The 13,850-nt window shown below is 44.2% G+C and overlaps 1 protein-coding gene across 1 annotated transcript in view; it reads left to right on the top strand.

Moving 5' to 3' along the window:
• Nucleotides 1–13,313, top strand: part of LOC126263015 (cytochrome P450 6k1-like) — a 166,556-nt gene extending 153,243 nt beyond the window's left edge. Inside the window, exons 8-9 of the mRNA XM_049959979.1 lie at nt 12,503–12,786; nt 13,017–13,313. Coding sequence (XP_049815936.1) covers nt 12,503–12,669 — 167 coding nt within the window. The 3' untranslated portion in view covers nt 12,670–12,786; nt 13,017–13,313. The remainder of the gene's footprint in view (nt 1–12,502; nt 12,787–13,016) is intronic.
• Nucleotides 13,314–13,850: the final 537 nt, after the last annotated feature.

Raw genomic sequence — 13,850 nt, forward strand, 5'->3', positions numbered from 1 at the left:
AATAGGTGCTGTGTTGCTGTAGTTAAAAGTACCTAATTCTTAAACAAAAACCTCCGCAAGTAGGTGTGAGGCGGTTGCAGTTTTTTCTGCTCCCATCTAATACCCAGTCCAGGAAATATGTTTGAAGCCTTGCATTCTCTTGGCATGCCCACACTACTGTAGTTCATTCTAGTGAATAAAATCAATTTTGTAAGTCAAAAGCACAAAAATGTGTGTGTTCTACGACACTGATTTATTTAGTTAACCAGTTTCCGCCTTACTAGGACACCTTCAGACTGTAGTTATGCACTCTTCTTGATGACGAGTTGTGACCACTATGGCAGATTTGCAGTGGAGACATAAGTGAACATTAACGACACCTGTTGGCAGATCTACAGACTTCTGTTGCTGGTATGAATGAATTCCATGCGTAAGACCATGTAAAATAGCTCGATACTGGTTCCCAGTATTTTCTTTAATCTTGTACACTATTTGGCAAGTATGAAATCTTCCTTGCCCTCTTTCTGTTATCGTCTTATCTACATTGCTGACATTCTATTTGAGACGCCATTTGCTTCTCCCAGCACCTCGCGAAGGTGCTGGCTGATAAGTAATAAAATCATTCTGCAGTGAAACACGTTTTGCACATTTGAATAACATGAAACAATAAGGAAAGATCGAGCTGGTGGAATTACGATTTCCTTGAGACATGTCAGTCTCAGCTTTATCTTAGATAATGATAGAAGCTGAAGAAACGAATTAAAATTTGTGCTACAACTGGGACTTGACCGGGGTCTCCTGGTTACTAGACAGATATGCTAAGCATTAAGTAGGTGTGAACTGAGGTTTGTGTTAGGGAGGGCATTGGACTGAGGTAGTTTATGCAGCTGTGTTAGCCCTACTGCTATGGTGGTGTAGTGGTTAGCAGATTTATAGTATTACAGGTAACTCTAAAATATTTCGTTTGCTGATGACACTAGCTTGGTAGAAAGGATGTTGTGTGCAATGTTGGCACCGTTTCAAATAGTGCAATTCAAGACATAATTTCATGGCTTGTAGAAAATAAACTAACGCTAAATAACGGCAAGTCTCAGTTTATACAGTTTCTAACACACAATTCAACAAAACTCGACATTTTAATATCACGGAATGGGCATATGATTAGTAAAACTGAACAGTTCAAATTTCTGCGTGTTCATATAGATGGTGAACTGTCGTGGAAAGCCCACATTCAGGATCTTGTTCAAAGACTGAATGCTGTCATTCGAACGGTATCTGAAGTAAGTGATAGTTCGACACGAAAAGTAGTCTACAATGCTTATTTTCATTGGCTTATGACGTGTGGTATTATATTTTGCGGTAACTCTTCCCATTCTCAAGGGATATTTTTGGCTCTGAAACGATCGGTCGGGTAATAAGTGACGTAAGTTAACGAACATCTTGTCGACCCCTGTTCATTAATCTGGGTATTCTGACATTGGCCTCTCAAGTTTAGCATCACCCCGGTTCCCAGAACTCCTGAAGATAGATGTTGACTGTATATATTGTATCACAGACACAGTCTCTTTGAGTGTTCAGAGATGTCACTAAACCCACGCAAAGCTGTAAACAATCATGCATGAGCACCGCCTATTAGACGGAGAGGGTCCATCAGCCGAACAGTTTCAGTCATTCCACCAAGAAGGAGGTACACGGCTCGTGTTGTCTGTAGTTCAACCATGCCTAGACGGTCAGTACCGCGGTTGGATCACGTCCGCATTGTGCCAGCAAGGGCTCTCAAGAAGGGAAGTCTGCAGACGTCTAGGAACGAACCAAAGCGATGTTGTTCGGACATGGAGTAGATACAGAGAGACAGGAACAGTCCACGACATGCCTCGCTCATGCCGCCCAAGGGCTACTGCAGTGGATGACCGCTACCTACGGATTATGGTTCGGAGGAACCCTGACAGTAACGCCATCATGTTGAACAATGCTTTTCGTGCAGCCACAGGACGTCGTGTTACGACTCAAACTGTCCCCAACAGGCTGCATGTCGCGCAGCTTCACTCCCGACGTCCATGGCGAGGTAAATCTTTGCAACCACGACAACATGCAGCGCGATACAGATGAGCCCAACATACCGAATGGATCGCTCAGGACTGGCATCACGTTCTCTTCACCGATGAGTGTCGCATATGCCTTCACCTAGACAACCGTCGGAGACGTGTCTGGAGGCAACCCGGCCAGGCTGAACGCCTTAGACACACTTCCCAGCGAGTGTTGCAAGGTGGAGGCTCGCTGCTGTTTTGGGGTGGCATTTTGTGGGGCCGACGTACGCCGCTGGTGGTCGTGGAAGTCGCCGTAACGGCTGTAAGATACATGAATGCCATCCTCCGACCGATAATGCAACCATACCGGCAGCATATTGGCAAGGCATTCGTCTTCATGGACCACAAATCGCGCCCCCATCGTGCACATCTTGTGAATGACGTACTTCAGGATAATGACGTCGCTCGACTAGAGTGGCCAGCATGTTCTCCACTCATGAACCCTATCGAATATGCCTTGGAGAGATTGAAAAGGGCTGTTTATGGACGACGCGATCCACCAACCACTCTGAGGGATCTACACCGAATCGCCGTTGAGGAGTGGGGCAATCTGGACCAACAGTGCCTTGATGAACTTGTGGATAATATGCCACGACGAATACAGGCATGCATCAATGCAAGAGGTCTTGCTACTAGGTATTAGAGGTACCGGTGTGAACAGCAATCTGGACCACCACCTCTGAATGTCGCGGCGTGTAGTGGAACAATATGCAATGTGTGGTTTTCATGAGCAATAAAAAGGGTGGAAATGATGTTGATCTCTATTCCATTCAGAACCGAGGTGAAGCAAAACTTTTTCATGTGCGTATATATTCTTTACTGTCGTTTCTTGCTAACACTATTAGGTTATTCCCAAGAATTACTAGTTTTCACTCAGTTAATTCTAGGCAGAGATCCAATCTGGATTTGAATCGGACTTCCTTGACTCTTGGCACAGAAGGACGTGCAGCGTCCATTTTCAGTAAGTTACCGCAAGAATTCAATAGTCTGAGCAGTAACCTATGCACTTTCAAATTGAATTTGAAGAATTTCCTCATGGGTCACTCCTGCTATTCTGTCGAGGAGTTCCTAGAAAAATTAAGCTGATTCCTGTGTCGTATGGTCGATTGCATTTCCATAAACTTCTGTCTTGTCTTTTTTTGGGTTCATAAGCATTTTATTTTATCTGTTATTAATATCACGTTGTAATTTCATGTTCTGACACGTTCCATAACCTTGGAGAGTTCCTCCTCAGTTTGGTCCTACAGAAATAGACGCATAAAATAAAATAAAATAAAAAAACAAATAAACTGCCTAGTATGCAAGAGACCCTGGTTCAAGTCCTGGCCATGGCACAAATTTTTTGTCCATTTCTTCAGTTTCTATCATTATAGGAAGTACGACATTAATTTGGTTTTAGAAATTATCCAAAGTTGATAATTTAACAAATCATTAATAAAAATGGTCACTTCACAATACCGTTAAAACATGTTGAGGTACTATTAGGATATAGCGGTGATGCTGGTAATATATGTAAAACTTTTCAATTTGCTGTGGTGATGAAACGACATTTGCAGTATTGAGGCGATGGAGAACTAGAGGTAGTACACAACAGTAAAAAAAAAAGGGGGGGAGCAGGTAGAACTGTGAATGAGTGATAGAATACTTTAGGATTTGCTGGCATGGAGAGTTGTAAACTATACTTGACGCTGCTGTGGTCTTCAGTCTGGAGCTGGTCTTGATGCAGCCCCCCCACGCTGGTCTATCCTGTGCAGTTCACCCCTGAGTAATCAGTGCAACCTACAGTCATCTAATTGGTTCGAATGGCTCTAAGCGCTATGGGGCTTAACATCTGAGGTCATCAGTCCGCTAGACTTAGAACTACTTAAACCTATCTAACCTAAGGACATCGCACACATCCATGCCCGAGGCAGGATTCGAACCTGCGACCATAGGAGCAGCGAGGTTCCGGACTGAAGCGCCTAGAACCGTTCGGTCACAAAGGCCGGCTATAGTCATTTTAACCTGGCTTACTAGGTGCAAGTCTAGATATCTTTCTACGAGTTTTACCCCCACGCTCCCCTCCATTACCAAATTAACGATTCCTTGATATTTAAATATGTGTCCTGGCGACATGCCCATTCATTTAGTTCTGCCACTAAGCTGTATTATCGTACATTCCATTAAGCGCCTCTGTACTACTACATCCCTGTGCCATTCTGATGTTGAACATTCTTCTGTAACACCATATTTCAAAACTTTCTATTGTCGTTTGTACTATTTGAGGACCTTGGCAATAAACAACGATAACGGAAAAGTTAGTTGTTCTAAGAAACTGCAAGTTAAGTGTCAATAACATCTCATAAGATATTTGAACTACATAGGAAATTGGAAATTTGTGCTAAGTTCGTATGTGACGAAACTGCTGAGGTCATCGGTCCCTACGCTTCACACTACTTAATCTAACTTAAACTAACTTACGCTAAGGACAACTCACACACCCATGCCCGACGGAGGACTCGAAGCTCCGACGGGGGGAGCCATGTGAACCGTGGGAAGGGGCCTGAGATCGCGCGGCTACCCCGCCCGGCCTTTGAAGTATATGGGATGTGCTTTGTTTTATTCAGATAAAAAATTATGTCATCGTATTGCTCTTTTATGGCACGCACATTGGTCTACACTTCCCAGTAATAAATTGCGGGACGTGAAAGCTCTTCCCTGTGCTTGGACCTCTTCCTCCCGAACTCGTCGTCGGGAGGAGGTAATTTTAACTAGACTCCGGATAGCACTCCGTCGTCAGGCCACAAGTGGCCCATCGGGACCATCCGACCGCCGTGTCATCTTCAGTTGAGGATGCGGGTAGGAGGGGCGTGTGGTCAGCACACCGCTGTCCCGGTAATCATGATGGTTTTCTTTGACCGGAGCCGCTACTATTCGGTCGAGTAGCTCCTCAATTGGCATCACGAGGCTGAGTGCACCCCGAAAAATGGCAACAGCACATGGCTGCCTGAATGGTGACCCATCCAAGTGCCGGCCACGCCCGACACCGCTTTACTTCGGTGATCTCACGGGAACCGGTGTACCCAGATAGGGCACTGTCTTTTTACCCAGCGACATCTTTTAAGTGGCGATCCTCCCCCGCTTTGTCCCCATTGCTCTCAACTGTGGACGGTGAGAGACCTTTTACTTGAGTTCCCCTATTTTACTCCGCTACGCTCCCGTCTACAGCTGTCGCCTGATATATCTTCCATTTTGGCAAATGACACGCGCTCAGCCGATCGCGTCCTCGAGTTTAGCAGTGTCAGTGAGATAACGTCGGTCATTTGAAGCTCTTTTTGGGGAAACCAACCTCCCCTTCTATAGTGGATTTCTAAACTTTCCTTCTGTTTTTTAATTTCCCCACTTTTTGAGTTTCGCTTCCATTGCTGCTGATTTCCAATATTCCCCCCCCCCCCCCCCCCACCTACGCCACAGACCGGGCGCTAATGACCGTAGCAGTCCGCAGCTCGTGGTCGTGCGGTAGCGTTCTCGCTTCCCGCACCGGGTTCGATTCCCGGCGGGGTCAGGGATTTTCTCTGCCTCGTGATGACTGGGTGCTGTGTGATGTCCTTAGGTTAGTTAGGTTTAAGTAGTTCTAAGTTCTAGGGGACTGATGACCATAGATGTTAAGTCCCATAGTGCTCAGAGCCATTTGAACCATTTTTGACCGTAGCAGTTTTGTGCCCTAGAACCATAACAAAAAAAGTTGTATATTAAGATTTAGCAATGATTACTTAACATTGCCTCCTTGCAAACTGAGTGCACTTACCACGGGCTAGCAGTGCGTTACCACTGTTTACTTGCTGGGCGAATTAACAAATCGCTGCTGCGAAAGTTGCTAAAACTACAAAACTGTCTGAATTGTTTCAGTTTTTTGACATAGTGATTACATTAACAATACTCGCAATAATAAAATGTAACAACTACACAAATTAGTCTATGATTCAGCACAATATACAATTAATTTTAGTGAAGAACTTACTATAGCACGTGAACACTATTAATTATGGCCCTAAGTATTGCTAACACCGCCATTTTCATGTAAATTCGCATCAAGTCTGATAAAGGACGTTACTTAATATTGATCGAACAGTCGATAGTTGTACCGCCAGTCCAAAGTGTCCAGAGGGCACAATATTTCGACCATCAGACATGTCGCCATCGTCAGGTGCGAGGACGAACTGAGGTTCAGGGGTTGCGCGGCCAACTTATATTAGCCCCTCGCCCTGCGAACCGTTCCCTGAGCCGTCGTCTGCATCCGAGGGCGCGTGTCGGCGGCTGCGGAGGGGAGGCGTCGACGTCGGCGGTAGTAGCGCCAGCGCCGCACTAGTCGCCAGATCGTTGTGTTAGCTGAGTGTCTTCTTCATTAGACACAGTGCTGATTCCCAAATGTTGCTCAGACGATAGCCGCAATCCCAGCTGATGAAACTGTTCCTGGAGCGAATTTCGATGGCCTCTGTAACGATACTGTCCTAGTATTTCGAAGTTTGTGCAAAAATCCTGGTATATCCGTATTCCGTCGCATGATTCTCAGGCAAACAGACTAGGGATACTGTGGTGTCACCGCCAGACACCACACTTGCTAGGTGGTAGCCTTTAAATCGGCCGCGGTCCGTTAGTATACGTCGGACCCGCGTGTCGCCACTGTCAGTGATTGCAGACCGAGCGCCACCACACGGCAGGTCTAGAGAGACTTACTAGCACTCGCCCGTTGTACAGCCGACTTTGCTAGCGATGCTACACTGACAAATACGCTCTCATTTGCCGAGACGATAGTTAGCATAGCCTTCAGCTACGTCATTTGCTACGACCTAGCAAGGCGCCATTACCAGTTTATATTGAGCATATTAATGTACCATCAAGAGCGATGTACTCCAATTATGGATTAAAGTTAAGTTGAGAGGTGGCATGAGCCCCTTCTCATATTTCTATCTTACGATTCTCCTCTCTAATTGCGTGCGGTGGAAAGTTGATATTCCTTCACACGCGGACTTCCCACGCAGCGTCTCTCGTCACCCAGGTGGTCCCGTGACAGGCGGGCTCCGCTGATCTCGAGAGGGTTAAGCCGACGGGTGTGAGGCAGTCGAGTGAATGCTTTCCAGACGCCGACATTGTCAAGAGACACGCCCGCCGGGGCCTGAAGTAGCGGCTGGGCTAGAGGTTCCGTTACTTCGCAGAAACTTAGCGAAAACACTTTCTGGCGGGCTACCAGCGAGGCGTGGGAATGACTTGTGTACCCAGGCAGTTGTGGCGGGAAAATTCCCGCACTTTCAGCAAAATAGTAACTGTGATTGGCTTGCTCAGGGCATAGCTCCGTGACGTCGCAAAATCAGCGCAGAAATTGGCGCCAAGAATCTCCATTGGTGGAATGGTAGTGCTCCGGCAATAGAGTGGAATTTTCCGCCGGTTTTCGAGTTGCTGATTGGAACGTTTAACCACGACCACTGTCGTGGGGGCGGGAATGTTCTGTGTTCGGCCTGTACGGGTGCTCTAGGGTAGTCGGCTCTCGCCTTTCGGTCGAGGACGTCGAAGCAACCAGCCATCGCCTCCGGTACGCCAAATCGTGTTCTTCCAGTTAAGAAGACAGATTGGTAATGTATGTCCACAGCACCGGCAGACAGGGATTTTCCTAGGTGATAATCAGGGCTCAGCAGAGCGCGCCTGTTCGTCTTTTTCTAACTTTGTTCTGTCTTGGGTAGCAGCAATTAATGTTGGGTTGGCTATGTGTTTTCTCTTAAGATTTGAGTTGCAAGGAATTGGCTCCACATACCACTTCGTCATAATCAAAAAAAAATGGCTCTGAGCACTATGGGACTCAACTGCTGAGGTCATTAGTCCCCTAGAACTTAGAACTAGTTAAACCTAACTAACCTAAGGACATCACAAACATCCATGCCCGAGGCAGGATTCGAACCTGCGACCGTAGCGGTCTTGCGGTTCCAGACTGCAGCGCCTTTAACCGCACGGCCACTTCGGCCGGCTTCGTCATAATCCTCACAATCTAGTTTAGGGACAACTTCACATTCACAGCGTTTGTTTGAGTATCCAATTTGAGCCAATTTGATGTATTGTAAATGTTTCATGTGTTTTTGTTTATTATTTTGTGTTTAGTCTTAATAAATCATATTGTTATTTTGGACAGAACTTTCATTCTGTTAATCGGTAGAGCAACCCTATCATTCCTCACTATGTTAATGAAACCTTCGTTTATTTAACTTATTAATCAAATTAAATTATTGCAGGTGCCAAACTCTCTTCTACTCCACTGGCAGGGTTGATTAGAGTCAGTTCGCGTACTTTTTTTTAATCCTTGTGCAACAGCAAAAGTCGGAGATAGAATAGGGGGGGCTTAGAGCATCACTTACATATGTAGATTCTGGAAGAATTTAGTGTTAAATACACTGCTAGCCCCGGCACCTCGCAAAGTATTACAGCAACTGCGTCCGTTTTTCTAAGTTCTCATTTCTCTGACCTGTTCCAGACCTCACGCCAGTCTGCGTGTAATTAAACGCGTGCATTTCGGCCTCCTCTAGCAATACGGTGTTGGCTCTTCTGCCAATACAGCAGATAAATTAGTTGAGTGTGCCGCTGGTGTTCTCGGCATCGATCTTCGACGGTGCGCACTGTTTGTCTAACATATATCTTGCCATATGGTCACAAAATCTCCTGCAAACTGAGGTCATCTTTGGGACTCCCGAACAACGCCAGTGTTTTATATATAATTACGAAATATTAAATTTCGTAATATGATGCTATGAAACAGACTAACACAGTCTCATCTATTAATAAATAGAAGTATTTTTTTTAGCTTGACAAGATGCAACTGCACCTATTTTACGTCAGAAACATTTGTTCATTTTACATTGGAATTAAATAAAAACAACTGAATAAATGTCATTTATTTTATAGGTTTATTGTGTTACATACTGGCTTTTATTTAACTATGTATTAGACATTTACTAGAGTCATCACAACCTTATCTCTCTGCGGTAAGTGAAATTACCGTAATATCAGATCACACATTGGAAGTGCTTAAAATGGAATACGACGCGAACTGGCGAAGACAGCTGAATTTAGAAGGCCAGTCAGAGTGAATTTCTCTCGAGGCTTTAAAGGAATTTGAAAAATTTAGGAGGGACGGAAACGCAGCCTTTGGTTTTGAGGACTAGGAATCGTCGTAAGATAAATGAGTCTGAGGCAGTTTCCATTTGGTTTAAAGGTGATTTAAATTGTAAAAGTATTAAGATTCTTGCTGATGTATCATTTAATTACTGTAAGTGAATAATAAAGGATAATAAAACTAGACATTGATCTTGCCAAAAGCTGAGAAGTAACTTGTTTTCTTTCAAAATGGCTCTGAGCACTATGGGACTCAACATCTTAGGTCATAAGTCCCCTAGAACTTAGAACTACTTAAACCTAACTAACCTAAGGACATCACACACACCCATGCCCGAGGCAGGATTCGAACCTGCGACCGTAGCAGTCCCGCGGTTCCGGACTGCAGCGCCAGAACCGCTAGACCACCGCGGCCGGCTGTTTTCTTTCGTAGCACCTTTGGGCCCCTGGGTTCTCTAGGTCGCACAGTACTCATCACAGTGTCCTGATGACGCAGAGTATCTATTGTCAAATGTATTATGGCGGTTTAATTAGCGGGTGCTGTGGGTGGCGAATCCGTGCTGTACATTCTGTCAACATTGGCCTCGGAGGCGATTACAGCGTATTACGTAATGTTTGTAAACAGCGCGTGACCTTGAGCGCTCTTATCTCGTCCTTGCGCTCGCTTATTTACATGTGAGAGTATTGCTAGACGTATGTAAACACCATGTGCATGGTAGTAGTTGTAGCTGATTTTAGGCTTCATGTTGGTAAGGAAGTGTGCACTCCACGTTAGTTTTCCCTCAAACGTTCATTCAAAGTATTTTACTGTGTTAGAAAGAGGTTGAGATTACAGAGATTGGATTTGGCCCAACAGACGGGTCGAGTGGAACGGTCAGTGGTGTATGGCTCTACTTCCCCTTACTAATTTTCTCGCCGTCATAAGGCTCTCGACGAAACTCACATTTAACACTTGAGAAAATCTCTTGCTGCAAAGCCAGAAGAAACTATAATCCGTTCATCATAAGAATAAACCTGATGCAAACAAACACAAAGGCGCTGATTGGTCAGAAGCCGCAGCACACGTACACTGGTGTTGTCGCGCTCTTGGAAGTAGGATGTACTTATGTATGAGATATATTAAGTTACGTTAAATGAAACTTTAACGTATTCAAATGTATTAATAGTCATCAAGGTTTTTCCTAATCACGCTTTAGCTACGTAGTTTTATTTCAAAAGTTGTGTACAGTCACAGCCTCTGCAGCGTTGTGCTCTGATTGTCTCGCTGTTAATGCGTAGTATGAAAATGGTTGAGGCTGCTTTCTGTTGTGTAGTGAAACACGCGTGAGGAATACTGTTAAAAAGAGCCGAGAAATAGGCTGTTCTTAATGTTTGTCATAAACTTACGGAGATAATCAGGTTTGGAAGTTTTTCCAAGCTAGCATATGCAATACAGTTGATACGTATGATAATATTGTTAAGTGTGGCGCAGTCGGTAGCGTAATGGAATCTTTTACACAAACGGACGCCGGCACGGTAGCTCAGCGTGTTCGGTCAGAGGGTTAACTGCCCTCTGTAAAAAAAAAAAAAAAAAAAAAAAAAAAAAAAACTGAGTCAACGGCTCAACACTGAACTTCAACGGCTGTCATGGGGCATCTGCACCGAACAAAAAAAGAAAAAAAAGCGGTTTAAGATTCGAATCTCCACCGTGTCATTTTTTTTTCCTCGTTCAATTTGAAATACGTACCTCTCGTAATTATAATGCTCATCATCATTTTTATGAATAACGCACGTCTTCTTGTTTCTAATTACATATTGGACGCGAAATTCCTGTTTTAATTTCAAATACAAATTCTTAATTATCGATGCTTTATGAAAGACTGTTCATAAAAGTTGCTTAAATTAAGAAAACATAACAATTTTTAAGGCAAAAATGAAAAACCAAATCCTCCTTATTTGGACTATGCCCATCGTTTTATACCACAGAGGTCGGTAAGTATCGTAGAAACATGAAAAACGAACATTTCCACAGAATCGAACACATCATACTAATGTTGCATCTTTGCATTTGCTACTGTGCCATTACAATATGAACCCAACAGAGCTGATCTGCGGCCAAGTTGCAGGGTTTGGCACGAGAAGTAACAAGACTGTTAAGCTGCCAGACATACTGGACTACAGTACGCAGCATTTTCAAATGTTACTGCCGAACGCTGGCGGGATATCGAACGGCTCGTCATAAAAGAGGAAGAGAAGATGCGGCGCGTGGTTGGCTTCGTGGCTTCTGTTGTTGATACGCTCGTTATCAACATAGCAGGTGACAGTTCCAGAACTCAAATGTATTTCCGGATTCGGACAAGGAAGGAGCTAAGAGATTACCAGACGACTGACTGTAATTAATACATTCAGTGGTTCAAATGGTTCAAATGGCTCTGAGCACTATGCGACTTAACTTCTGAGGTCATCAGTCGCCTAGAACTTAGAACTAATTAAACCTAACTAAGGACATCACACACATCCATGCCCGAGGCAGGATTCGAACCTGCGGCCGTAGCGGTCGCTCGGTTCCAGACTGTAGCGTCTAGAACCGCACGGCCACTCCGGCCGGCAGTACATTCAGTGGCTTCAGTATTCAACAGTACGGTGAAGTCCCTGCAGTATGCTTTTGTATTACAGACAGCTCGCTAAAAAAATTACCCTTGGTTTAAGTTAGAAATTTTCATCACTCTTGTTTGTTATGAAAATACTATGTGAACTGAGAACGAGTGCATTTTATGCTTTCCCACTGGTCACCTAAGAAGCGCGCTGGAGTTTCTCCGCATATTATTTCATTCTCCTTAAAAATTAAATGACATTCGAAGATATATTGTTTCTTTGCTCGTCTCTTTTTTACGTCTGAACTGCAACTACTCACACCATTGCAGGTTAGTTGGACCAGCTGACTGGCCTGTGCTGCTCAAGTTTAATGCGCCGGTGAAGGTGTTGTCCCGCATTATCGCTCAGTCTATGCGCGTGTAACACAGCATGAAACGTGTCCTTATGATCGTACTTGACTGTACTGGTCATAGCTTGGCTTCCGCTCCACATGAAAAGAAATCCAATGATATTCAAGCAAATACGGTAGAATACATGGCGTAATGTTTATATCAAGTTTATTCTTATGGTGAACAGAGTATAATGCTGGAAAATAACTTTTATTGACTAATCTGGGCAGGGAGAAACCAGTTGTCGCCAAAAATATTTAGAAGAAATATTTATTAAGAACTTTTTGTGTCAACAGGGGAACGGATTTTATTTGGATTTCTCTAATTATGTTGCAGGTATGAGACTGGGCCTGCTGCAGACCAAGGTTGGCCTGGTGTACATCTTGTCCAAGTACAGCGTGCGGACGACAGAGGCCACTCAGGTGGACCTGGACTTCAACGCCAGGAGCATCATACTCGTACCTAACGGCGGCATTCAGCTCCGACTGGAGAAGAGGTGCTAGCAACAAGGACACACAAACTGTTTTACTGGAGTCTGATACTGTCCTGAAATTAACGCTTGTGTTTGTGAACTTATTGTAATTTGTGATACTTCTATAGGAATCATTTGCGCGGAAGACCTAAACCAGAATGTCCGCAGCTCCTTGTCTCGCGGTAGCGTTCTCGCTTCCCGAGCACGGGGTCCCGGGTTCGATTACCGGCGGGGTCAGGGATTTTCTCTGCCTCGTGATGACTGGGTGTTGTGTGTTGTCCTTAGGTTAGTTAGGTTTAAGTAGTTCTAAGTTCTAGGGGACTGATGACCATAGCGGTTAAGTCCCATAGTGCTCAGAGCCATTTGAACCATTTGAACCTAAACCAGAACATTGTCAGACTGTGCAATACTTTACTATACTTTCAAAGAGCACCTCAAGATTGAATTTGAGTCGACTCACACTGTTGTTGTGATCTGACAAATTGTATCAGGTTAGAATTAACAATATTTAACAATGTGTATATTGTGCGCTGTCAAGGCAGTCAAAATACTACAAACACTTTTTATGCATGATAGCTATGTATTATAGACATGTACTCAAATTCATTACGGTCAGATACACAAAAGAAATCTATAGACTGTTTGTATTTCTTTATAAATAAAGGTTGCAAACAATTTGTAATGTACTCTTATGCGAAAGAAAGAGTATGCATAGATTTCAGTTTCTTCCATAATACATCGACATGAGGATATGCGTTAGAAGTGTGCTCCATCTCTAGGTTGAAATTTTAATTTTTGTTCTGTTTTAAGTCTGATATCTACATCTACATCTACATACATACTCCGCAATCCACCATATGGTGCGTGGCGGAGGGTACCTCGTACCACAACTAGCATCTTCTCTCCCTGTTCCACTCCCAAACAGAACGAGGGAAAAATGACTGCCTATATGCCTCTGTACGAGCCCTAATCTCTCTTATCTTATCTTTGTGGTCTTTCCGCGAAATGTAAGTTGGCGGCAGTAAAATTGTACTGCAGTCAGCCTCAAATGCTGGTTCTCTAAATTTCCTCAGTAGCGATTCACGAAAAGAACGCCTCCTTTCCTCTAGATACTCCCACCCGAGTTCCTGAAGCATTTCCGTAACACTCGCGTGATGATCAAACCTACTAGTAACAAATCTAGCAGCCCGCCTCTGAACTGCTTCTATGTCC

This window comes from Schistocerca nitens, chromosome 6 (assembly GCF_023898315.1).
Source record: "Schistocerca nitens isolate TAMUIC-IGC-003100 chromosome 6, iqSchNite1.1, whole genome shotgun sequence".
Taxonomy (NCBI): domain Eukaryota; kingdom Metazoa; phylum Arthropoda; class Insecta; order Orthoptera; family Acrididae; genus Schistocerca; species Schistocerca nitens.